General features: G+C 33.5%; 4 protein-coding genes and 1 long non-coding RNA gene across 5 annotated transcripts; 3 read left to right on the top strand and 2 right to left on the bottom strand.

Annotated features, from left to right (window-relative positions):
* Positions 1-94: 94 nt before the first annotated feature.
* Positions 95-3636, bottom strand: LOC125821240 (uncharacterized). The gene is made up of 7 exons (XM_049500658.1): positions 3457-3636; positions 1499-1602; positions 1328-1369; positions 1149-1236; positions 781-886; positions 487-593; positions 95-400 (listed from the first exon to the last, which is right to left on the bottom strand). Exons 1-7 carry the CDS (start codon positions 3585-3587, stop codon positions 277-279), a joined length of 702 nt encoding a protein of 233 aa, XP_049356615.1. The 5' UTR covers positions 3588-3636; the 3' UTR covers positions 95-276.
* Positions 3637-4283: 647 nt separating this feature from the next.
* LOC125821251 (uncharacterized) lies at positions 4284-5448 on the top strand. The gene is made up of 3 exons (XR_007442566.1): positions 4284-4351; positions 4864-4995; positions 5235-5448. It is a non-coding gene; the product is annotated as an uncharacterized LOC125821251 (long non-coding RNA).
* Positions 5449-7948: 2500 nt separating this feature from the next.
* On the bottom strand, positions 7949-10245 carry LOC125821118 (uncharacterized). The gene is made up of 5 exons (XM_049500527.1): positions 10190-10245; positions 9992-10074; positions 9254-9864; positions 8533-8591; positions 7949-7982 (listed from the first exon to the last, which is right to left on the bottom strand). Exons 1-5 carry the CDS (start codon positions 10243-10245, stop codon positions 7949-7951), a joined length of 843 nt encoding a protein of 280 aa, XP_049356484.1.
* Positions 10246-13790: 3545 nt separating this feature from the next.
* LOC125821231 (farnesyl pyrophosphate synthase-like) lies at positions 13791-19505 on the top strand. Its single transcript, XM_049500650.1, has 12 exons — positions 13791-14089; positions 15673-15697; positions 15805-15920; positions 16036-16122; positions 16209-16325; positions 16418-16506; positions 16598-16649; positions 17097-17192; positions 18144-18188; positions 18296-18385; positions 18603-18674; positions 19250-19505. Exons 1-12 carry the CDS (start codon positions 13793-13795, stop codon positions 19376-19378), a joined length of 1215 nt encoding a protein of 404 aa, XP_049356607.1. The 5' UTR covers positions 13791-13792; the 3' UTR covers positions 19379-19505.
* An 816-nt stretch (positions 19506-20321) lies between these two features.
* On the top strand, positions 20322-21691 carry LOC125821239 (uncharacterized). The gene is made up of 2 exons (XM_049500657.1): positions 20322-20641; positions 21087-21691. Exons 1-2 carry the CDS (start codon positions 20348-20350, stop codon positions 21567-21569), a joined length of 777 nt encoding a protein of 258 aa, XP_049356614.1. The 5' UTR covers positions 20322-20347; the 3' UTR covers positions 21570-21691.
* The last annotated feature ends 1499 nt before the right edge of the window (positions 21692-23190 follow it).

Raw genomic sequence — 23190 nt, 5'->3', positions numbered from 1 at the left:
AAAAAATCACTCACCCAACCCACTAAATATGAGCGGGTTACCAAAATATGGGCTCATTTTGCCGACACTAATCACAGCAAATGCATATTCAACATCATAAAACGTATAGTAACATAAAACTTGAGAAGTCATTTAGTGTTTGTTTACATACACACTACAATAGCAAAACAAAACAGTTCAATTTGCTTCGATTAGGTTGAAGGTACACTGCATGGTAAAAGCATGAATGGACATATAATATTTGCCAACTCTTGGAGCATTTTTCAAAGACATGTTTCACTTCATGTATTTATGAAGAAACTTCCTGTGAAAGTCATTCCGGATAGTGTCATTGATGAAGCGCTTAGCTGCCTTCATTTCACCGCGAGCTTGGTTCTTGAAAACCACATCATCATCCCACCTGACGACAGAGAAGCACATCTGATGGGACCAAAAAAAAATCATAGCTATAGCATCTTATGAAAGCGAGATTTAAAGACGACAAACCTTCGCTTCACACTGAAAGTTGTTGGCTGGTTGTTGTTTAACAGAGGGTTTCCTCTCAATAATTCTGCCTCTTTTACTTTAAGCTCTTCTTCTTGCTCTAGCCTTTCCTGCCAAAATAACACAATTACAAGGGGATAAACAAGTTAAACAAGATCATATGACTGGTTGGCTTTTTACATGAATGTGAAACTGGTATTAACTCTTTTAGATGAGATAAAATCCCATCACATAACGTCATGACGAAATTGATTAGCAAAAATTACAAGTAAATGAGCATCATCTAGTTATGCTTACTTTCCGAAGTTTTTCCTCTGCTTTTTCTTTCTTTATCTGTTCAAGCTCTGCCAAGAGAGCTTCTGTATCATCTTCGTCATCGTCGTCGTCGTCGTCATCGTCATCACTAATCTCAGAGAACATAGAAACAACTTATAAGTTCCTGACTCACAATTACTATTAAAGTTTAACAGCACATTCGAGACAAGAGAAGAAACCACATCAAGAAAGCAATAGTAATATTAGTTTAGTACATGACGTAAGAAAACAGTTTAGTTTTAGTATAAGAAAGATGTTTATTCAAACGATGTGCCTTCTGTGAGAACATTAATCCGTAAGTTATAAATCAAAAATAATATATCTGCACAAGTGCAGGAAAGGTTACAAACCTCTCATCACCACTCTTAACATCCACATCGGCATCATCAGCATCAGCACTCCGTGGAACAATACGATCTTCAATCTCTCGTTTAGCCCCTGCAACAACAATGTTGTCAATTGATAAAGAAAGTTAATGAAAAAATTGTCAGGAATCCAAGATTAATCCAACCAAAAAACAGCCACTCACCTTCCACAAAGAGTTGACTACCTTTCCGACGATCTCTGTCATCTACAATCAAATAACAATACAAAGTCAGCAATAATTAACAAGTCTGTGGGCAGGTCTCTCTCTCTCTCTCTCTCTCACACACACACACACTCACTTTGGGGTTGGGGGGGATGTGCAGACTTTAATTACCATTATAACCCTTATCTTTAGAGAAATGCCTCCGTTCACGGTCCTCCAACTCATCCCGGAGGTTCCTCTTCTGCAACTCATCCTGGGTGTCTTGTCCTTCCTTTCTGTGACATACATGAAAACAGGAAAAGAGATTAACAATTCGAAATCAGGCAATAGAATAGAAACAACTAATTAAAAGTTACTCAAGTGATAAACATCTCAATTTCACATTCCAGGAAATTCATCAATCAATGTAGGAGTAATCCGAGTATTGGCTGGTTCTGACAGACACATCATGTTATCTTTTAGCTTTTAAATCTTTATCAAAAAATCTTTTAGCTTGTAAATCTTTATCAAAAAATCTTTTAGCTTGTAAATCTTTATCAAAAATCTTTTAGCTTTTAAATAAAATTAGAATAATTATAAATTGCTGATGCTTTTCTTTGGGAAAACCATGATGCACATGGGTCGTTATCATACTTTTTGGCTCATAATGTTCCAACAGACTCAAATGAAAAATAGTCTTACCATTTTCTGATACAGGAAGCACATTTAAGAATGTTTTTTATAGTTTTAACATGTATACACCAATCTTTCTTACTCTCAGAGATTGGTTGAGCAATTCTTTTCTTATGATCAAGAAAACAGTAGGACCAACCAAAATCTTCGAAACTCGGGGATAACGGGCTCGCCCCTCTACTTAATACCAGGCTCAGTTTGCATGACGCAGGTCTCAACCTTTGCCACGTGAACTAAGCCCTTGGAGAAAAGTTGGTAGAGCAATCTTACGAGTCTTCAAATAAGTAACTACCCCAGCTTCAAAATGACCAGTGTTGTTAAAGGCGCGCTTAAGCCTTGAAGCTTGTTGAAGACCATGTAATGCACTTCTTTTATTTCTTAGTTGGTGCTTTAATGCACTTTGGGCTCAAATCTCCAACAAACTTGGCGCTATTTATGCTTTTGGCTTTTGACTACAACCTTCCTATAGCGATTCGTGCATTTTACTACTCCCTCCGTCCCAATTTATGTGAGGTACTTTGACTCGGCACGAAGTTTAAGAAAGAAAGGAAGACTTTTAAAACTTGTGGTCCAGAATGAATGATAGAAATTTGTGTGGTTGTAAATCATTTTATTAAGGGTAAAATAGACATTTTATAGTTAAATTGTTACTTAATATAGAAATGTGTCATTCTTTTTGGGACTGACCAAAAAGGAAAGTAAGTCATATAAATTGGGACAGAGGGAGTATTTAACAATTTCAGAATATAAAATGCAATTGCATACACATGCACACTTAATAGCTCAGCAATGCAACTTAGATATCTTACTGAAATAGGTTGTCTGAGCCATGAAAAATCCATAGACTGCACGTTAATTATGGATACATCCATGACCAGTAAGGGAGCAAAGACTCCAACCCACTTCAGTCAGATGGTCAGAACTAATTTATTTTGTTAGGGCTTGGATAAAATATATGTAACACAGAATTAGAGATCAAAGTTATATCCCTTTGCCTCTCAATAACACTCTGACAAAGTTAAATCTTATCCCCAAATTTCTGACAAAAATTCCCAAATATAATATTTATTGATAATAATTTTAGAATCCTACTGGCTATGGACCATGTTAAACAAAATCAGCTTGACAGACAACTCTGTTAAAGTAAAATCATAGATTTATCCCTGTATCTCAGTTATAGATACATCACCATAGGGACATCAAGATATTAACAATTTTACTATCACAATTCTATAATTCTATCATCCAACAGCTCCAAATCATACTCAATGACATGACTTCCGAAAACTAACTAATTCAAAGAATTGCACTGTTGCACAAGCCCGTATCTCCTGTACTTGGTAACACAACACCTAGTATAAAATTTCTCCATGCACATTGTAAATATAAGCAAAAAAGCTCCTTAAAAGTCAAACAAACATGAAAATGAAAGGGCAAGAGAAGATAGGATTACTAACCTGGGCTTTAATGTTGTGTGAGCTGCAATGTCTCTTGAAGAGTATTTTTGAGATGGACCAAATATCCGGGTTCCACCTTGTTCATTGCCACCTTTAGCAGGTGCCCACGTAGGTCTAGCTGCCGTCGTCATATCTTCTGGGTCTCAAGACAATATCTATCCAATACAATATAAATTTTACTCAGAAACTGAAATTGGAATGAAATGGGCACAAATAATTCCAAACAAATAGGGACGATTCATAGTGCTGATCCAACTAGAGTTGGACTATCACATTGTTGATAATAATAGTAATAAGTACTACATTCTATGAACAACAATAATAACTAAAACAAAATACTCATCAACTGAAATAGGAACAAAATGGGGTCGAGTAGCGTATTCATAGATAGATCCAACTCATTTAGGATTGAGGTGATGAAGCAGATGATGAGGATGACACTCAAAACCCAAGCTGGAACAAAAAATGGGTAAAAGTGGAATGGCAGGATTCTCATCATTGATACGAAACAGTTTTCGATTGAGGTAGAATTGATGATGATAATCACAATAATAACAAAGACAACAAGAATATTAATAAATTCAAAAGCCTGAATCAAAATCTTCTTTCGTGAGTGTGGGCAGCTCAATATCGATGGTAGAGCAAAAATAAACATGAAACGAAGGAAACTACCATAGGAATCTATATATTAAGCTAGTGTAAAAGAAGAAGAAAAAATACCATATAAACACACAAACATGTACTGAAATAGGAACGAAATGGGATGGAATAGCCCAGATTTGCTACAGTATTCATATAGACAACCCTAACTAATGATGATGAAGACAACAACAACAACATACCTAGTAAAATCCCACTTGACCTTACCCCTACCTCATCTCGTGGAGGTAGAGAGGTTGTTTCCGAAGGACCCTAAAATCCAAACTGGAATGACCCTTACCTAATGGAGGTAGAGAGGCTGTTTACAAAGGACCCTAAAACCCAAACTGGAATGACAAGTAAATCAGTAGGATTCGTATCGTTGATCCTAAACAGTTTTTAATTGAGGTAGAACTGATGATCATCATTACCACCACCACCACAACAAACAACATACCCAGCAAAATCCCACTTGACCTTACCCCTACCTCATCTCGTGGAGGTAGAGAGGTTGTTTCCGAATGACCCTAAAATCCAAACTGGAATGACCCTACCTCATGGAGGTAGAGAGGCTGTTTACAAAGGACTCTAAAACCCAAACTGGAATGACAAGTAAATCAGTAGGATTCATATCGTTGATCCTAAACAGTTTTTAATTGAGCTAGAATAGATGATCATCATTACCACCACCACCACCACCACAACAACAACATACCCAGCAAAATCCCACTTGACCTTACCCCTACCTCATTTCGTGGAGGTAGAGAGGTTGTTTCCGAAGGACCCTAAAATCCAAACTGGAATGACGAGGCTGTTTACAAAGGACCCTAAAACCCAAACTGGAATGACGAGTAACTCAGTAGGATTCGTATCGTTGATCCTAAACAGTTTTTAATTGAGGTAGAATTGATGATCATCATTACTACCACCACCACCACAACAACAACAACATACCCAGCAAAATCCCACTTGACCTTACCCCTACCTCATCTCGTGGAGGTAGAGAGGTTGCTTCCGAAGGAAACTAAAATCCAAACTGGAATGACGAGGCTGTTTACAAAGGACCCTAAAACCTAAACTGGAATGACAAGTAAATCAGTAAGATTTGTATCATCGATCCTAAACAGTTTTCAATTGAGGTAGAGTTGATGATCATCATTACCACCAGCATAACAACAATACTAATCTCCTAACAGCAAGCAGCTCAATATCAATGGTAAAAGCAAAAATAAACATGAAACGAAGGAATCAACCATAAGATTAAGCTAATACAAAACGAGAAACACACAAACACATCAACTGAAACCCTAGAAAAACTACATCATTGCAGCAATTGAAAACATTGATGAACCCTATAATACTACAAAAAGGGAAATCGAACTAAAATACGAAAAAATTAAAATACCTAACGTCAGACGAATAGCGATGGGGAATCAGAGAGAGGATCGGAGAAATTGGAACTTCGACCCGAAAAAGTGAGAGAGAAAATCTATGGAGTCCGCTATCAAAGGGTTAAGTAGTTTTCGATCCTTAATTTACATATTTGCCATCATCTTATTGGGCTGTAAATATGGGTTGGGCTGCTTGCAAGTCCAATATTTTGATTGGGCTTTCATGGAAAAATGGGGAACGAAATGGCACAGCATGTAATCTCTTTTTATTTATTGGCAATATTTAGCCCTTTTTATTTTTATAACAAAAAAAGCTTTTTTAAAATTGAAATTGGCATATTTTAGCCCACGTTATTCTATGAGAAGTTATTTGAGTTTATTGGGTAGTGGGTGAGTTTTTCCTTTTTTTTTCTCCTCTTTTCCACGTTAATTTTAGTTAGCTTTTATTGATATTGTAAATATTTAACCATTATTCTTCCATTCACTTATACAATAGTTGATGTTACTTTTTAGAATTACTTCCGTAAAAATATACTATGTGTCTATTTTTTCTTCATCTTTGTATTTTGTTCTCAACCCTTTTCATTGTTTTTAAGATTTAAAGATTTGGGTTTATATATTTTGGTGAAAATTTAGGAGATAGTAATTGTTTGTGGGTAGCAATTTTTATGGTTGGAGCAGTATGTATAACCTTTAATCATATAGACTTTTTATGTTTTGCTATGGAATATTATTTTTAATCTTTTGAATGTGAAGTGTGTAGTTTAAATTAGAGTGTACTTACTTGTTGTTTATATTGGGCTACATAGCAACATCATTACGTGAATCGGTGTGTTTTGTCCTAACCAAAACCCACTTCTCATTGTTTGAATAATTTGTAAAGTTTTTCTTAGAGGAGGGGAAGATGATTATCTATTTGTGCACTTTTGAATCTTAGTTTGCGTTTACAATATAGTGTTTATATTTGTTTCTTATTTGATTCAATTATTGTTTATATTTTGCAGCATATTGATGTCATATTTTACTATTTGAGGAAGCTTTACAAATATGACAAGAATATTGAGGTCAAATTCACAACTACTAATTTTCTGTTTGGTGGTAAGATCCAACAGTTGTACAAGCAAGTTATTGAGTGTAACATGAATTTTGGCATTGTTACTGGAGAACATGAAGTTGCTAATTATGTTCTTGGATCGTATATGGCTTGTGCTTGCCCTTGGTATTTAGTTGATCATGTGTTAATGCCAATCTTTGTGGAGGAATTAGCTCATTGGGTTTTAGGAATTTTCACAATCAATGATAGGGTAATTCATGTTTATGATTCTATGTGAGGTGCTGCTCATGATCATAAAGTTCTGGAGGCATGCAAAGCATATGCGGTTTTGATTCCACACTTATTGTATGTTACTGAATTTTATATGAAAAAGCAAGGTGTAGCCTTTGATCAGCTGCCGTATTCAAGCACAAGTATGTTAAATCCTTTGGATGTAACATTTGTTGATAATTTGCCAACGCAAAAGAATCTGTAAGTTGTGTTAAGTTAGTTTTTTTTTACAAATTATTTATATTTCTTTTTTATCTATGCAGGGATTGTGGTGTTTTTGTATCTGCTTTTGCAGAGTATTTCATTAGAAACCGTCAGTTTCCTATCAAGTTTGATGTAGATCAATATCGAAGTCGACTGGCATGTCTTTTATGGAATTATGGACTGAACAAGCAGAAAGAAGATGCTGAGAGTGAATCTGAGTTCCCAAAGAGAAAAATCAAAATTAAGGATAAAGTTATTAGGCAACAAGTGTAGTTGTTGTTTTGAAAGATACCATATTGTTTTAAGTGATGATTGTTAATGTGTTTGTTAAACCGTAAGTTTTATGTTTTGGTTATATATTTGTAGACATTTTGTTTTCTTGGCAACATGAATGCAGCATCTTGTTGTTTGTAATTTTCGTCGCTCACATTCTTTATATATTCATGTTTTTGTTGGATTTTATTTTCTAATTATCAAATCTATCCATTATCAAAATAAAAATCTAGTATTTAGAGATTAGTCTCCATGCTAGCTCGATCAGTTACATAAATTGACTTATTTATTAGATTTTTGTTATCTGACTATTGAATGGTATGAAAAAGCAGAAAATACAAATATACAGTAATGCCCTCAAATTGAAAAGTACAGTCAGTGCCTGCTCAACGGCTTCATGGATCTCCTCTCAGACACAAATCACTACCACCACGGACCAATGTTGCAACATATAAAGTGGATCAATTACTCAATTATTGATTACAATTTCTTGAATAGTTATTTTCATGAGAATAATGCAAGAAATGGAGAAGAGAAAAAACAATTTTAAATTCATTCTCATCCAACTCTTTTTAATAAAGTAATGCATATATGTAGTGGCATGAAATTTATATTACTGTGTGATGTGCTAAGTATCAGTTAACATGTCTTCAAGTCTGCTTTACATGGCAGATGCACCATTTTGGCATTCCTCTCTGTTGCAAGCACATTTTGCAGGTATAAAAACATAAAAGATATGCAACAAAAACTCATAAGAATGTCAAATCCACATATGTGAATAGTTGAAATGAGAAATCCTAATCTAATAAAAAACAATTACTAGGATTAACAACTATTGAAATGCATTTCTGAGTACATATAAAAGAATGGTATACATAGACTTTGTTGATCAGACAAAATTACAATTCTGATTTTTATTATAAGAAAAACCCAATTATATTCACAAGGAAAGAGAAATACACAATTTTCAAAATCTACTATTCTGAAATGGATTAGGATTTTAAGGGGGGAAAAGTTGCAAGTAACTGTAGAGTAGCAGAAAAAATTAGCGAGAAATTTTAATGATGAACAAAACGGAATGGAATTGGAGTTGTCGAATTTAGTAATTTAACTTCAAATTTCAATTAGATTAATTTAATTCTTGAACTATTCCATATATGTAGCAATGACCATGAAACTAAAGTGACGAAGCATCACAAATCGCAAAGAAATCGAAATTCATACAAATAACAAAAAAAAGAGTACATTACTGAATCTGTGAGCTTCAAAGGAGAAGAAAAAGAAAATCGTGAATCAGTGAATGTCTATCAACAACAAACATCTCATCAATCAACAACAAACATCTTATCAGTGACTATAATAATGTACATGACATCTATGAATTCATAAAATATTCTAAAAAAATAAATACACATTATATATAATTACTATATGTAACTTCTATTTTTCTTTAGGCATGTTCTGATGTTATGCCCTTCTTGTCCACATTTTCCACATGAAGTTATATATGATTTTTTTGTTGATTTCCAAGCTTTTTCTTATTTTATTTTTTGGGGGTCTTCCTGGCACTTTGTTACCTATTGGATGCAATAAAATTTCTTCAGCCACTTCTTGGGATAAGTCCCATGTACTTTCATCGGGCATTGGATGTACGGGGATATCATGTCTTTATCATGTTCTCCTTGGTATAGTATAATGAGCTGTAATCATCTCCATCCAAGCCTTTTTTATGTAATACTGCTAAAGCATGTGGACATGGAAGTTCATCGAGTTGAAATTGTTGACATGTACATGTTTTTGCTTTTATACAAATGATGAAAGTTTTCCCCATATGTGTGACGGTATGTAGGTAATCACTTGAAGGTCGCACCTATTGAGGATAATTAATATGATTAGTATAAATATTTATGGTGTGCAATTTATATTTAGAATAATTAATATGATTAGTATAAGTAATAGAACTTACCATCTTATGTAGTGCAATTTCCAGGTTATCAGCAAGAATTGATTCATATTTTGCTGTAAGTTTGGTATTTGTATACAGAGCTTCTTTTGACTTGTCATAGTTCCATTCCTCAATTAATTTACACATCTCTTCAAGTAGCCTTGTTACTGGGAGATCTCGTGCGTCTTTTGTTGCTAAGTTAAGCGACTCTGCTATGTTGGATGTCATGGTCATAGTTCTATTACTAGTGGAATGTGCCCTTGACCATTTACTACAACCAATTTCATACAGGTAAGTCTTCACTCGATGATCAATTCGATTAACTTCAGCCATATAGTAATCAAAATCTTGCATAATGTATGCGCGAGCCATTGCATAATATATTTCCCTTAATTGTAATTGGTTTCTCCTGAAATTTTCTTTGATGTTTTTCCACAGATGCCACATACATGCGTAATGTGGTAAATCTGGAAATATAACCAATATAGCTCTAATTATGCTTTGATGCCTATCTGATACAAAACATATTTTATCCCTCACTCCATACGCTTTCTTGAACTTTTCATAAAACCATTGCCATGATGCATTATTCTCGGAATCAACAATTGTGTATGCCAATGATAATATATGTCCTAAACAAATTATAATGAACTGTAAGTGTGGTATAATGTTTTGAGAAAAAAATTAATTGTGGAGGCAATTAATGCGATCTATATATGTGGAAAAATATATTGAAATAAATAAGAGTTGTATACATACCTCCAGCATCTTGACAACTAGCAGTTAGAAATGTTCCATGATAAGCTGCTTTGAGAAAGCTTCCATCAACAATTACAACTGGCCTGCAATTTACCCAACCTTGTATTGAAGAATTTAAAGCCACAAAAGCATATTGAAAATGTCCATCGACTGTTTTTTTGTAAACTGACAATAGATCCTGAATTTGATTGTGTCAACCTGTGCAAATATCTTGGTATCTCAGCATAGGATTCTGTGGGATCACCCCTAACCATTTTCAGTGCTTTTAACCTTGCTCGATGTGCTTTCCAGTATGTCAAATCAAGTCCAAATTATTTATTCATATCAGTAATTATGTCTCTTGCATTGTATACAACTTTTGGATCATGATATTTGTACTGTATTGCTCTTCCAAGTATAGTTGAGGTAGCAACTCGTTGCGACATTAGTCTATCCTTTGTAGGACAAGTGTGTTTAGCAATGAATCGTCTCACTTTGAATATTTTTGACTTGTGCAATGCTGAGCATTTTAATTTCCAAGTGCAATCCTCATTTACACATTGAAGGAAAAATCTGAAATGTATACAAATTTTATTGAATGAATACACAGATATGTATACATGAATGCAGTGTATACATGAATGTGCATTCACGTGATAAAAACCCAGTCATGATAAAAGATAATTCGATACTCAGTTTAATTTTTTGAGTGAATGAATACATGAATATGTATACAATAATGCATTGTATACATGACTATTCAATCACGTGATAAAAACCAATCTTTTGATAATATTAATTTCAGTCAACTTGTAAAATTTATAAGTAATTGGATTCATAAAGTATACCATTTTTGAAAAGGTATACATTGTAGTAGATATCATAGATTCATATTCTACTTATACTAATTGAATAATACCTTGATGAACTTGATCTGCTCACTTTAAATTGAAACTTCATTTGAATTGTATAATTTGCAATGACAGACTTCAAAATCTTCTTATCCTTATATAGTTGACCTTATGAGGGTACGTTAGCAGCATCACTTTCAATAATATTGCATTATTGAAAATATGTAATCTGCCGAGTAGCCATGTCATTGTATTCAGTTACACTCAAATTGTCTGCGTTGGTGTTACTATGTGGTATGATTTGGGTATCGACCTCCTCATATTCTTCTCCAATAATTGAAAGTGTATGATGAATATCTATAGCTTTCCAAGTTATGCACATTGGATAGTCTTTGAAGTTTCCTGAACCTTTTTTCAATTCGATGTATACTTGTAATCCCATAGTGTTTCGTATCCACATAGGCATAGAATTTTCTTCAATTTTATAATGAAATTCAAACGAATTCAAGGAAGTATCGACATTTAGATGGCTTGAAATCAAGTGAGTGAATCCGTTGAAATCAATGTTTGTTGTAATAACCACCCCATCCATGGAATAATTTACAAAATTATTTGTGCTATCGCATTCTCCGCTATGATGAATCAACACTATCAAAGACGTCATTTATTTGTTGATATTTGTAGTAGAACCTCGTTAATTTTTTATTTTTTTTATATTGGACATGAAGTTTATGGAGTTATGGACGCTGAATCGCTTATTATCTCTGGGAGTTATGTGGTTTCCCACGTTCCGTCTTGAATGCTAGTTGAGAGTGGCGGTTAGTTTCTCCAAAAAAAAAAAAACCCTATTAGTTGCAGTATGTTAATAATGGGCTATTTTGTGCTCCTTATCTTTTGGTCTATTAAATGCATTTTAATTATGGGCTATATATTGCTAATTTTTAATAATAGTCTCGGGAAAAGAACGGTTGTACCGCAATAGAGAAATTATTTACAAGCGTCAAGCGGCTATACTCTTACTTTCATACCCCCTATTTTAACTATTAATATGTATTTACTAATTGACACCATCAATATATATATATGGTATCAAAGAGAAAGAAGCAGTGATTTAGTGAAAACACTACTTAATTATTCCTTGATATCATTAGAGTATATGTACTCTGATGGCATCAAGGAGGAACATGCAGTGTTTCAATTTTAAAAATGTTCAATTATTGTTTGATACCATCAGAATATATATATATATATACACTCACACACTGATGATATCAAAAATAAAGAAGTTGTAGTTCAATGAATAAAACAAGTGGACAGTGAGGTAAATAGTTAAGACGTGGGTCCAATTAGGATAAATATATTAGATTGAGTCTAATTTGAATAAATACTTTACCTAATGAATCCAATTTGTATACCTTTCCCAATAGTCTTCTACATCCACTAATATTTAAAGATTAGCTACAATTTCAAAATTAATACTAAACAAATAATTATACAACAAAAAAACACCCAACCATGTTAATTTAATTACTATTAGTAATATTTGGTTTACTTCTTCACTAGGCTAAATCCTACTCTAATAACAACAACATATCTATTGTAATTTTACTACGTAATGTCTGAAAGTGTAGGTATACATAGACAGTATCATTACATAGTGATTTATGAGTTATGGAGGTAGAGAGGTTGTTTATGAAAGATGGCTCAAGTAATTGATAATAAAGTTGCGTTAAGAATAATACGCTAAGCTGACATAACAAATAATAGCTCATTATGTATCATTCAAAAAAAAGTCATCGAACAACATCAAAATAATGTGATAGCTGAAATATATAGCATGTATTAACAAAAATCGAAGAACAAGAAATTATAAGATTAATGTTAATGCTACTAGAATGTATGAACCTAATTATTATTTGAGTTTCTTATTCTTATTATTTTTTTCTTTTATTTTAAATGTAAAAATATGAGAAATAAAAAGAAAAAAGAGTGAATGAGAAAAAGAGAGAAAAACTAAATTATTTGCTGCTAAATTGAAATTTATTTTTTTATATTTGTAAAAGAAAAAAGTTGGGCATCTATGATAAAATTTACAAGAAAATAAGTGAAAAAATAAATCTGACTATCAAAATAATAAATTCAAAGAATATTTTTTTAAAAAAAATAAAAAAGTAAAATTATTTTATTCATTGCCCTTACACCAAAAGAGTATATTTGGGTCATTTGTGTAACAGTAGGAGTATATGTGAGTCACTTTTGTAACAAGAAGTATACAACTCTAGATCACAAAATTGAGGGGTAAAAATAACTGAATTTGGGATTGTTCGATCAAATAACGAAAACTGAATGAAATTCATAACTATCTTAATCTTTTTTCTCGTCTTTCTTTTATTGTCTGAATATTCATGAGCTAAGACCATTCCAATGCCTCCTTTCGTCATGCATAAACTAAATCAATAATTCAGATAATCACGAAAACAAAAGCTTCTACAAATACAAATGTATCAAATACGTCAAAATTCATTACCACTAGATAAGGAAAAACCGTTTCAACGTCAAAATTCATTACCACTAGATAAGGAAAAACCGTTTCAACACTAGAACAAACATATTCAAACCTTTTTCCCTCTTCTTTTTTTTTCCTGTATAAAATTCCTTCAATTAACTTTCTATTTAGCATGAGTTACACGTGTTCAAGAACTAGTAACTATTATAAACACAAAAATAAAAGTTTCTATAAATACAAATACATCCGATACAACAAATTTCACCGCTTCTAAATAAAGAAAAAAATTGTTTCAATATTAAAAACAACAAAAACTAGAGCAAACATATTCCAATTCTTTTCTCTTTATTATATTTCCACAATAAAAAATTCATAACCAACTTTATAATAATCTTTTTTTTTTTCCACAATGAAGTGATACATAATTGACTTATTGATTTGATTTAACAACAATACTCTAATATTATGTATTTCCAACAAAAAGGGAGGTTGCTACTCACAAATTACAAATGCTCTTTGTCACTTCTCAACCAAATACATAGCTATTTGTTTCCTATATATGAGAAAGAAGAAAAGCATTGTATTCCAAAATCCCAAAAATTCTCATCTTTTTCTGAAATTAACGAAAACAACAGTTTTTTCTGTGGGAAAATGAGTGATCTGAAGTCGAAGTTTTTGGGTGTTTACAAAGTACTGAAATCTGAGCTTCTTAATGATCCAGATTTCGAGTTTACTGATGATGATCGTCAATGGGTCGAACGGGTAATTTCGAATTTCTTCTTGTTTTCCTCATTTTATTGTTTAGTTGGTGTTTGCATGTGCGATTAGAGATCATGATTTCAAATACCCATAATTTTAAAATTTACAAAATAGACTCATATTATGTTAAATAATTGCTATGTACCTTAGCATATTTGGATAGGTTGTTTATGAACTATGGATTGCTCATTTGGTAAGAATTTGTAGAAGATTTGGAATTGATAGTTTTTACAACTTGTGTGGTTTTCTTGTTTATGAGAAAAGAACATATAAGTTGAAAATCCAAATTATAAAACTTCAACTTCAAATCAATCTGATTTCAAATCATGCTCAAACGGTTCAAACGGGGCCTTAGTTTATAAAATGACCGGATAGGGAAAAAAGGGTCATGAAAGATTCAGATAGTGGATAAGGAGTTGATGTAAAAGATTGATACAGTTTTGGGATTCAAAACTTGATTGATTGAGCTGTTTAAGTGCATTTTGATGTGGTTTCTTTATGTTGAAATCATGCTTTTGATATTGTTTTTAGCCTGTTTCTTTGTGCTAGTTATTTTTAATCCTTCACTCTTATGGGAAAATCTTTTTTATTTTTGTTGGAATTTCTTTCTTTACAATAAAGTTTTGATTTTTATCATTTAATTAATGTTGTTGAGACTCACAGGTGTGGTGGGATGAGGACTAGGACCTTACATTATTTGATAGTGCTTGAACCCATTTTTTCCACTAAAAAGAATTGGCCTTTCTATGCTAGCTTGGGGTTGCAAAAAATAAACCTTATTTGTGATCAACTGCACAAGAAAATGAGTACATAAGGATGCGTCTGTAGCATCGGAAGGAAAGTAATCTCAACTATCTTAATGAGAGGCATTCAACATTGTATTGATAATGGAATGTAAGTTAAAAAGGAATTAGTTTCCCCTCTACCTTGTGCTCCAAAAATATGATGAAGAAGTAGAAATTTTGATGTTTTAAAAGGATATATAGTTTATTTCAAATACACCAATTGGAACCCACCATCTCATTAATTGAGACTGAATACAGTTTTGCTGGTTGTTTTATGTTTTTCCAAGGGTGGAAGTGGAGAACGCTTGCAGATTTGTTGTTTGGTTTTACAAAGAGAAAATAGAGAATTATTAGTTAATATCTTTACTAGAATTAACTTAGAGTAAGTGAATTAGTTAAGTGAGTTAGGAGTGGTGTGACAGATGCTGCACCCGCTCCTAACCTTCTGGTTCAACCAATGCTGTGTGATTACAGAAGAAAGAGTTGTGGGGGACGTATTATCACTTTTCTAAAAGTTATAGCTGAAAATGTCAAAATGGTCTATTTGAGTTATTTCCTGATAATTCATACAGCATAAACTAGCTGTTTTTTGAATGTCAGTTCATTACTTTTGATATGACAAATTTCTAACATCATTATGTTTAGTAATTTTGATATGACAAGTTTCTAACTTTATTACAGTCTTAGGCCAGCTTCTGTTCATTTTTACTGCTTCCTGAGTTAGTGAATTTTCCTGACTGCCAGTGTCTCACTTTGTCCTCGTCTTTTGCATCTAATATATACTTCCCGTGATTTTTTCAGATGTTGGACTACAATGTACCTGGAGGTTGGAATGATGTTCCAGTTCTACCTATTCTAAAAGTTTCTACTGCTTTAATAATTTTTCATAGCTAGAAGGTTTTATTCCAAGTACTTTATACACTCTCTGTACAGGAAAGCTGAACCGTGGGCTCTCTGTTATTGATAGCTACAGTTTGTTGAAAGAAGGGAAAGAACTAACCAGTGAGGATATCTTTCAAACATCTTCCCTTGGCTGGTGCATTGAATGGGTATGCAACATAAGCACTCTTCAAGCTACACCTGAGTCTTTTTTCTAACCCCCAAGAAGCATTGTTGGTTTTTAAATTCTTCTGTGTGTATGGTTTGTGGGTATGTATGCTGCAGCTTCAAGCATATTTCCTTGTTCTTGATGATATAATGGATGGCTCTCATACACGCCGAGGTCAAAAATGCTGGTTCAGACTACCCAAGGTGTGTGTGTGTGTGTGTGCTAAGAGACTACTGTTTTTCTCTTTGAACTCTGTTGAGAGTGACTATTGTTTTATTATTTTTTGCAGGTTGGCATGATTGCTGCTAATGATGGCATACTTCTTCGCAACCACATACCAAGAATTCTTAAGAAGCACTTTAGAGGAAAGCCTTATTATGTTGATCTTCTTGAATTGTTTAATGAGGTGAGACTTTTTATGGGCAAGGAGGCCTCTGAATTAAACTTTTTATCAGGCTGAACATTTTTCCTTTTGTCTCTTTGGATTTGTTTTTGCAGGTGGAATTCCAGACTGCCTCTGGACAAATGATAGATTTGATTACCACACATTTTGGAGAGAAAGATTTATCAAAATACTCATTGCCTATGTAAGGAGACTTCATCAAGAGTCGTGTAAAAAATTTCTGCTTTCAGTTTTACTTGAATTATTTAACTAATTCATGATGTGATTTCATGCAGTCATAGGCGGATTGTCCAGTATAAAACTGCTTATTATTCATTTTATCTCCCAGTGAGTATGATGTTCCTTCCTAATTGAGTTAACAGCTTGTTAGTCACTATTCTATTATGAGAAGATCTTCACGTCTATCTCTTTTTCTGAACATTTGTGTTGTGTGGAAGACATCTGATGTCCTAAAACAATCTCAAATTTCTGAATCAACTTGAAGTAAATTAGCTATTTGCAACTTTCAGAAAACATATTACCAAACTTCTTATTTTTAGATTTCCGCCTGAGCCAACCGTGCCCTTTTCCCATTTATTTACTTTTAATGTGTGTGTTGTTTTATTCTCTAGATTCTTAATTGTAAGCACAACTTCAAAAGTCTTGTGCTTGTTTAGTTTGGGTTGATTTTTCTGTTCCTCTTAATGAACTCTCTGTAGAGATTAATGTGAATTACCTCAAGATTGATGTGCATTTTATTAAGGTATATACAAATTACTTCTTCAATATTTTTAGGTGGCATGTGCACTTCTTATGGCAGGAGAGAATCTTGACAATCATGTTAATGTCAAGAACATACTCCTCGAAATGGGAATATATTTCCAAGTTCAGGTAAGAATTATGATTAACCCTGATGCATCCATTCATGTTCTATCTTCTATACCATGAGATCTATGTGACAACATTTCCACATCTCACAAACCAATTCTTTGCATAACATATAATCTTTTTAAGAGGGGATTGGTTTTGGTTTTGATGTAGTTATTTGATGAAATTAGTTTCATAAATATGCTTGGAATACACTTTTGAGAAACACTTGTTGTTTGGATTAGGTTTTGGATGTTAGATTAGATCGAATGAGTGCTTGATTTCATGCTTCTTAACAATGGAATGGAGGTCAACTGTTGTGTCGCCATAATTTGCCTTAGAATGGGTTGCCAAAAAGGGAACACCGGCAGATAGTAATAGTTGAAAATGTGTGAGTTATTAAAAAGAAAGAAGCTTCTTTTGTGAACCGAGTAACTGGTTTTGAAGACTGGATCTGAGTTTGGTTCTGTAATTGAAAATTTAGAAAATGCTGTTTTGGGACACCTTAGTTTAGTTTTCTGAAAAGAACAAAACATCTGAAACCAAACTGATCATTTATCTGTACATGACATACTCATTTGCTTATCAAAAGAAATATAGTATAATATTCATTCTTATCATTAACATTTGTTTTTTATTGTTAAAAGTTGCTATTTTCAAGTGTTGCACATGACATTTCCTGTACTTGTGCAATATGCTAAGAACCTTCCTGTACTTGCAAAAGAGCTGCATATCACCCCCTAACAAGTCTGAATGTTCTGAGACACCTTGTTGACACACTAAAAACTCGTGTGCAATTTGGTCAAACAATGAAAAAATATTTGTTTTTTTTGGATGTGGCTAACAACCATGTGTCTTACGATTACGTGATAGCCTATCTGAAATGTCCAACTAATTTAGTTCGTTTATCGAAATACCTAAGATCCCATCTGCTCATGTTACAACTTCTGACTGAAAGCTTGCGGTACTATGTAGGATGATTACTTGGACTGCTTTGCTGATCCAGATGTATTGGGTAAGGTAGGTTTTATAAGAAAGCTACCACTAATCTAAATCCTGAAGATTAATCACATAGCTCTTTTAACTTGAAAATGTATAGATCTTATAGTGATCTGTCTTACTATCAGATTGGCACGGATATTCAAGATTTCAAGTGCTCTTGGTTGGTAGTGAAAGCCCTAGAACACTGCAATGATGAGCAAAAAAAGTTATTACATGTGAGCCTAAAAAACTTGTCATCCTCTGGTTATGTTCTCTGCAACTTTCTTGCTCGAACTCTTCAAAAATATTGCCGTGTGTGTGTCGAAACCTCTAAAGCTATACATTTTGAAGTATCCGACACAAGTATGGCTAAACTTTTGGAGGGTCCGAGTAACATAGCTCAACAAACAAACTAGTATGAGGAAATGCTAAATGTAAGAACTTCAATTGCAGGAGAACTATGGAAAAGATGACCCTGCTTGTGTTGCTAAAGTAAAGGCGCTCTACAATGATCTCAAACTTGAGGTTTCATTTTACCCCTTTATTTGCTGTTGCTGCTTTCTATGTTCTCTTTGTTAAGTAATCATGAAGTTCTGTTCATTTCTTAGTAAAAAGTCATCTCAGACAAGAGGTGGATTCAAGATTTGAACTCGATAGGGTCAACCTTTAAAGTAACCTTATCGTACTTTTCAAATCATGGGTTTAGGATATACTACTCCTTCCATATCAATTTGTTTGTCTAGTTATGACTCGAAACGGAGTTTAAGAAAGTAAAGAATTTTTTTGAATCTTGCGGTGTTAAACTAAAGATATGTAGAATGTACCAAAATGTTCTTTAATCTCTTGTTGTCTTAAACATGTCACGTAGAAAGTTGAAATTAAAGAGCTGCCAAAAAAGGAAAGAGACATTCTTTGTGAAACATACTAAAAACAAAAGTAAGACAAACAAATTGAAATGGAAGGGGTTTGTCACACACACACACACATATATATATATATATATATATCCATGCTCTGAAAATATTGCGTTCGGTTGAACCCGTACCTAATAAGCTAGATACACCACTGACTTTGGCTTATTCCTTTTGGTTATTTTGTAGGATGTGTACCTGGAATATGAGAAGAGTACATATGAAAAGCTGATCAACTCTATTGAAGCTCAACCAAGCAAAGCAGTGCAAGCAGTTCTGAAGTCATTCTTGGCAAAGATATACAAGAGGCAGAAGTAGGAGATAGAATTATTTAACTTCAATATTTAATGTTTAGAACTATCTGTGCTTTTTTTCCCTACCGTATGTTCGGTACCTGCTTGGAGCCCGACTAATCCAAATTTGTTCTAAGAGGCGGACTCATGATTTGAAAGTGTTGGAGACATGTCTATCTTTAATATAGACATGTTATTTGTCCCTTCAAATAACAGACATGTTAATTACTTACTACCTAGTGTGGTGTTGAACTCTCTGAAAACTACAGAAAGAAGCAATAAAAGAAAATTGGGCTGTAACTATTGAAATATTAAAATTTGGGGAAAATGCTAAAGTGGTAATCAAACTCAGGTAAGCCCATTATTAAGTGCAATCAAATCAACTAGTGGAATCCTTTTATCTTTTTTTATCTGTTTGATATCTGCAATTGAATCTGAGTAAATTTGAATTCACACCGAAAAGTTTCATATTAAGTGGTAAAATATTCCCTAACAAAGGTAATTTCGTATTAGGGGATTCAAACTCGAGATTTCTAGTTAAAAATGAACGAGTAATTATTGTTCCACGATAATTTTTATTGGTAGATCACTTTTATCTTTGTTGTTAGGAAATGTGGATTAGAAATATATACATTATTTAAGATATCTACCTATATATATATACACAACCAAATTCATATTTACACAAAATGAAACTTTTCATTTTTGTGTTATTAAGAATGAAAGATTATTTACGACTTTGGTACAATTTTACAAAATGAAACATTTCGTGTTTGTGCTATTAAGAATGAAAGAATATTTACTATATAATTTGCGAGTTATTGCTTAGGAGTGAGGATTTTATCACGTGCACACCCAAAAGATAGCGAATACGAGTTTTCCTTGTATAAAAAAAAAAAAAAAGTATTTACGACTTTCTAGAAAAAGAAAAGACCAATTGAACTTTTTGTTGCAAAGTTATCCAATTTGTAGAGTGGAGGAGTGATGCTCAAAGATGCTAAAATTGAAGCAATTCATATATTCGCCATCAGTCAGGCCACATCGCCGACTCGCCGGATCCCCGGTCGCTGATAAAAGTTCCAGTTCCGTTCCGGTGAAATCACTCAAACAATCTCCTCATCAATCCATTCACTACTTTCCCCTTCCCATATTGCCTACTCGCCGTCGCTTAATCCACCGTTCCTTTTCTGTATCAATGGAATCTTCCGGCGTTAGCATGACGGCGCCGTCAGTCGTGAAGCTGAAACCTATTGAAGCAACTGCAGAAACTTTTAAAGAGTTTGGTCAGGTCATTGCTTTTGATTTCTATCATCATATATTGTTTATCGTGTTCAGGTTATTGCACTATTTTGTTGTTACTGATTCCTTGTTACTTGCTGTGTTTTTCTCCTCTGTCATTTTTTGTTTTTCATAACTACGATTAGCTGTATTCGAGCTGAGAATCCTCCAGAAACAGTTTCTCTACCTACACGAGATTCTATCATCATCTATTGTTTATTCTGTTTCGGTTATTGCATTATTTTGTTGTTAGTGTTTCCTTATACATGCTATGTTTTCTTCAATATTGTTTCTCATTTTTATACCTACTTTAATTTGTTGTACTCGAGCCAAGGGTCCTCCTGAAACAACCTCTCTACCTCTATGAGGTGTAGGGTTAAAGTTTGTGTACACTCTACCCTTACAGACCACGCTTGTAGAAAATCACTGAGTATGTTGTTGTTAGTGGTGGTCAGGTAATTGAGGCGTCTCCAGATGGGGAAGAATTCGGTCCTCGTGATGCTCAGCTTGATTTGAGCAATGGGATTCCTAGGTTTTACATTATGCAGCTTAAAGATCAATCCCTCAAATTTTCTAAGATAACACATCATGCCAATGTCACTCAATGTCTTGGATCTATTGGAGGCAATGTTTGGTATCTTGGAGTTGCTAAGCCATCTATTGTAGATCCAACTGATATCAAGGGTGCTGTTGATATTGTTGTGCAGTCACATTGTGGGCATTTTTATGTGCCTCCTGCTGTTGATGAAGTGCAGGCTTTCAGAATTTCAGGTCCAAAGTTTATAAAACTGAGTCATGGTACATGGCATGCTGGACCACTATTTGCAGATGATAAGATGGATTTCTACAATCTGGAGCTGAACAATACGAATGTGGTTGATCACACAACTCATAACTTCATCAAGAAGAATGGTGTGGTTTTTGTACTTGATGATTAGAAAAACATCATACCAAAAAATTTGATTGATTGAGCTGTTTAAGTGCATTTTGATGTGGTTTCTTTATACTGAAATCATGCTTTTGATATGGTTATTAGCTATTACCCTGTATTTGCTAAAAGTTAGAGACTTGCTATATATATATATATATATATATATCCATGTTCTGTGTTGAAAATATTGTATTCAGTTGAACTCGAATGTGATAAGCTAGATACGCCACTGTTTTTTGCCTGTTCTTTATGGGAATATGTAGGATGTGTACCTGGAATATGAGAAGAAGACATATGCAAAGCTGATCAACTCTATTGAAGCTCAGCCATGCAAAGCATTGCAAGCAATTCTAAAGTCAACCTTGGCAAAGATTTATAAGAGGCAGAAGTAAGAGATAGAATTATTGAATTTCTGTATTTAATGTTTAGAATTATTTGTTCTTCTTTCATTTCACAGTGTGTTTGGTACCTGCTTGAAGCCCTACTATCTGAATTAGCACCAGAAAGTTCCACTTTGGTGATAACCCGCTCCCTACCATAGGTAACTCCATAGTATGCACAACTTTAGTGATAGTTATTTGTGCTTCTTCGAATGAATAAAACATGTCTGTATTTCATGGATTTTCTACTTTGTTCTATTGGCCTATTTCACGTGTGTTTATTTTTCAAAATTGGAAGCTACATAATGTGTCTCTTGTTATTTACTGCTCCCTTCTTTCCAATTTGTATGACATTCTTTCCTTTTTAGTTAGTTCCAAAAAAAATATACCTTTCTATACTTACTAAAGTTTTAATATTAAGCTTTTTCTATCTTATTCTTAATGAGATAATTTATATACCCATTTATTTATGGTTTACTTTAGACCACAAGTTTAAAAAATAAACGATTGTTGATTAGTGTATCCAACTTTAAAACACCTACAATTGTCTTGGCGAAGGTATTAATCTAATCAGAAACTTATTCTAGAAGAAAGTAAATCCTCAGATTTTATGCTATGCCAAACGGCTTAATGCTCTGCACATGTATGTTCAATATTTATGCTCATTTTAAAAAACATGCCAAGGGTTACCAATTTGGATATATATTCAAATTGATTTGTTAAGAGAACAACCCAAGCCTGAACATTCCCTTGTATTTGTCAACAACCAAGCTCAACTTAGTAAGGAATTCAGTACACTCTAGTCCATCCAATCAATAATTGTTGATAGATGGCTCGCTATTCACTCTGTTTTTGGGTCATAATCATCAAATAGGAAAGATGTAGCATTGGGAATTGCTATGTAGATGCACATACAAAATTATTAGTTTGGATAGAAATTGTCATTTATACTCAACTTCCCGGGACGAACTAAAGCTACTTCAATAATGATAAACCCCAGAGGGGCAGACACATGGTTTCAAAACTCGGGGAATGATAAAGCTCGCCCCTTACCCCTTCTCCACCTGAATATCATACTAACAAAACTTTAGACCTCATTAAGAAATCAAATCGAGTTCAAAAACTGCTACCACTGCATCACATCACTATACCCCTACATATATACAACAAGATAGTAATTGCCAATAATATTGGAACCACTAGTGTTACAATGAATATTGTAAAGTAGGAACTCCTATTGATCTTTGT

Source organism: Solanum verrucosum, unplaced genomic scaffold (assembly GCF_900185275.1).
Source record: "Solanum verrucosum unplaced genomic scaffold, falcon-dt-bn FXZP01000222.1, whole genome shotgun sequence".
Taxonomy (NCBI): Eukaryota; Viridiplantae; Streptophyta; class Magnoliopsida; order Solanales; family Solanaceae; genus Solanum; species Solanum verrucosum.
This window is presented reverse-complemented; position numbering and strand designations above follow the sequence as displayed.

What these genes read in the sequence shown, in the direction of transcription:
- LOC125821118 (XM_049500527.1), bottom strand. Translation starts at nt 10,245, where the DNA reads ATGGTTAGGGGTGATCCCACAGAATCCTATGCTGAGATACCAAGATAT. An exon ending in ATACCAAGATATTTGCACAG is followed by an intron (nt 10,075 to 10,189) that starts GTTGACACAATC and finishes GGTAAATTGCAG; the next exon opens with GCCAGTTGTAATTGTTGATG. An exon ending in TAGTTGTCAAGATGCTGGAG is followed by an intron (nt 9,865 to 9,991) that starts GTATGTATACAA and finishes TAATTTGTTTAG; the next exon opens with GACATATATTATCATTGGCA.
- LOC125821231 (XM_049500650.1), top strand. Translation starts at nt 13,793, where the DNA reads ATGTATTTCCAACAAAAAGGGAGGTTGCTACTCACAAATTACAAATGC. An exon ending in TCAAAATACTCATTGCCTAT is followed by an intron (nt 16,507 to 16,597) that starts GTAAGGAGACTT and finishes GATTTCATGCAG; the next exon opens with TCATAGGCGGATTGTCCAGT. An exon ending in ATCCAGATGTATTGGGTAAG is followed by an intron (nt 18,189 to 18,295) that starts GTAGGTTTTATA and finishes TCTTACTATCAG; the next exon opens with ATTGGCACGGATATTCAAGA.
- LOC125821239 (XM_049500657.1), top strand. Translation starts at nt 20,348, where the DNA reads ATGCTAAAATTGAAGCAATTCATATATTCGCCATCAGTCAGGCCACAT. An exon ending in CTTTTAAAGAGTTTGGTCAG is followed by an intron (nt 20,642 to 21,086) that starts GTCATTGCTTTT and finishes AGTGGTGGTCAG; the next exon opens with GTAATTGAGGCGTCTCCAGA.
- LOC125821240 (XM_049500658.1), bottom strand. Translation starts at nt 3,587, where the DNA reads ATGACGACGGCAGCTAGACCTACGTGGGCACCTGCTAAAGGTGGCAAT. An exon ending in TAAAGATAAGGGTTATAATG is followed by an intron (nt 1,370 to 1,498) that starts GTAATTAAAGTC and finishes ATTTGATTGTAG; the next exon opens with ATGACAGAGATCGTCGGAAA. An exon ending in TAGTCAACTCTTTGTGGAAG is followed by an intron (nt 1,237 to 1,327) that starts GTGAGTGGCTGT and finishes TTGTTGTTGCAG; the next exon opens with GGGCTAAACGAGAGATTGAA.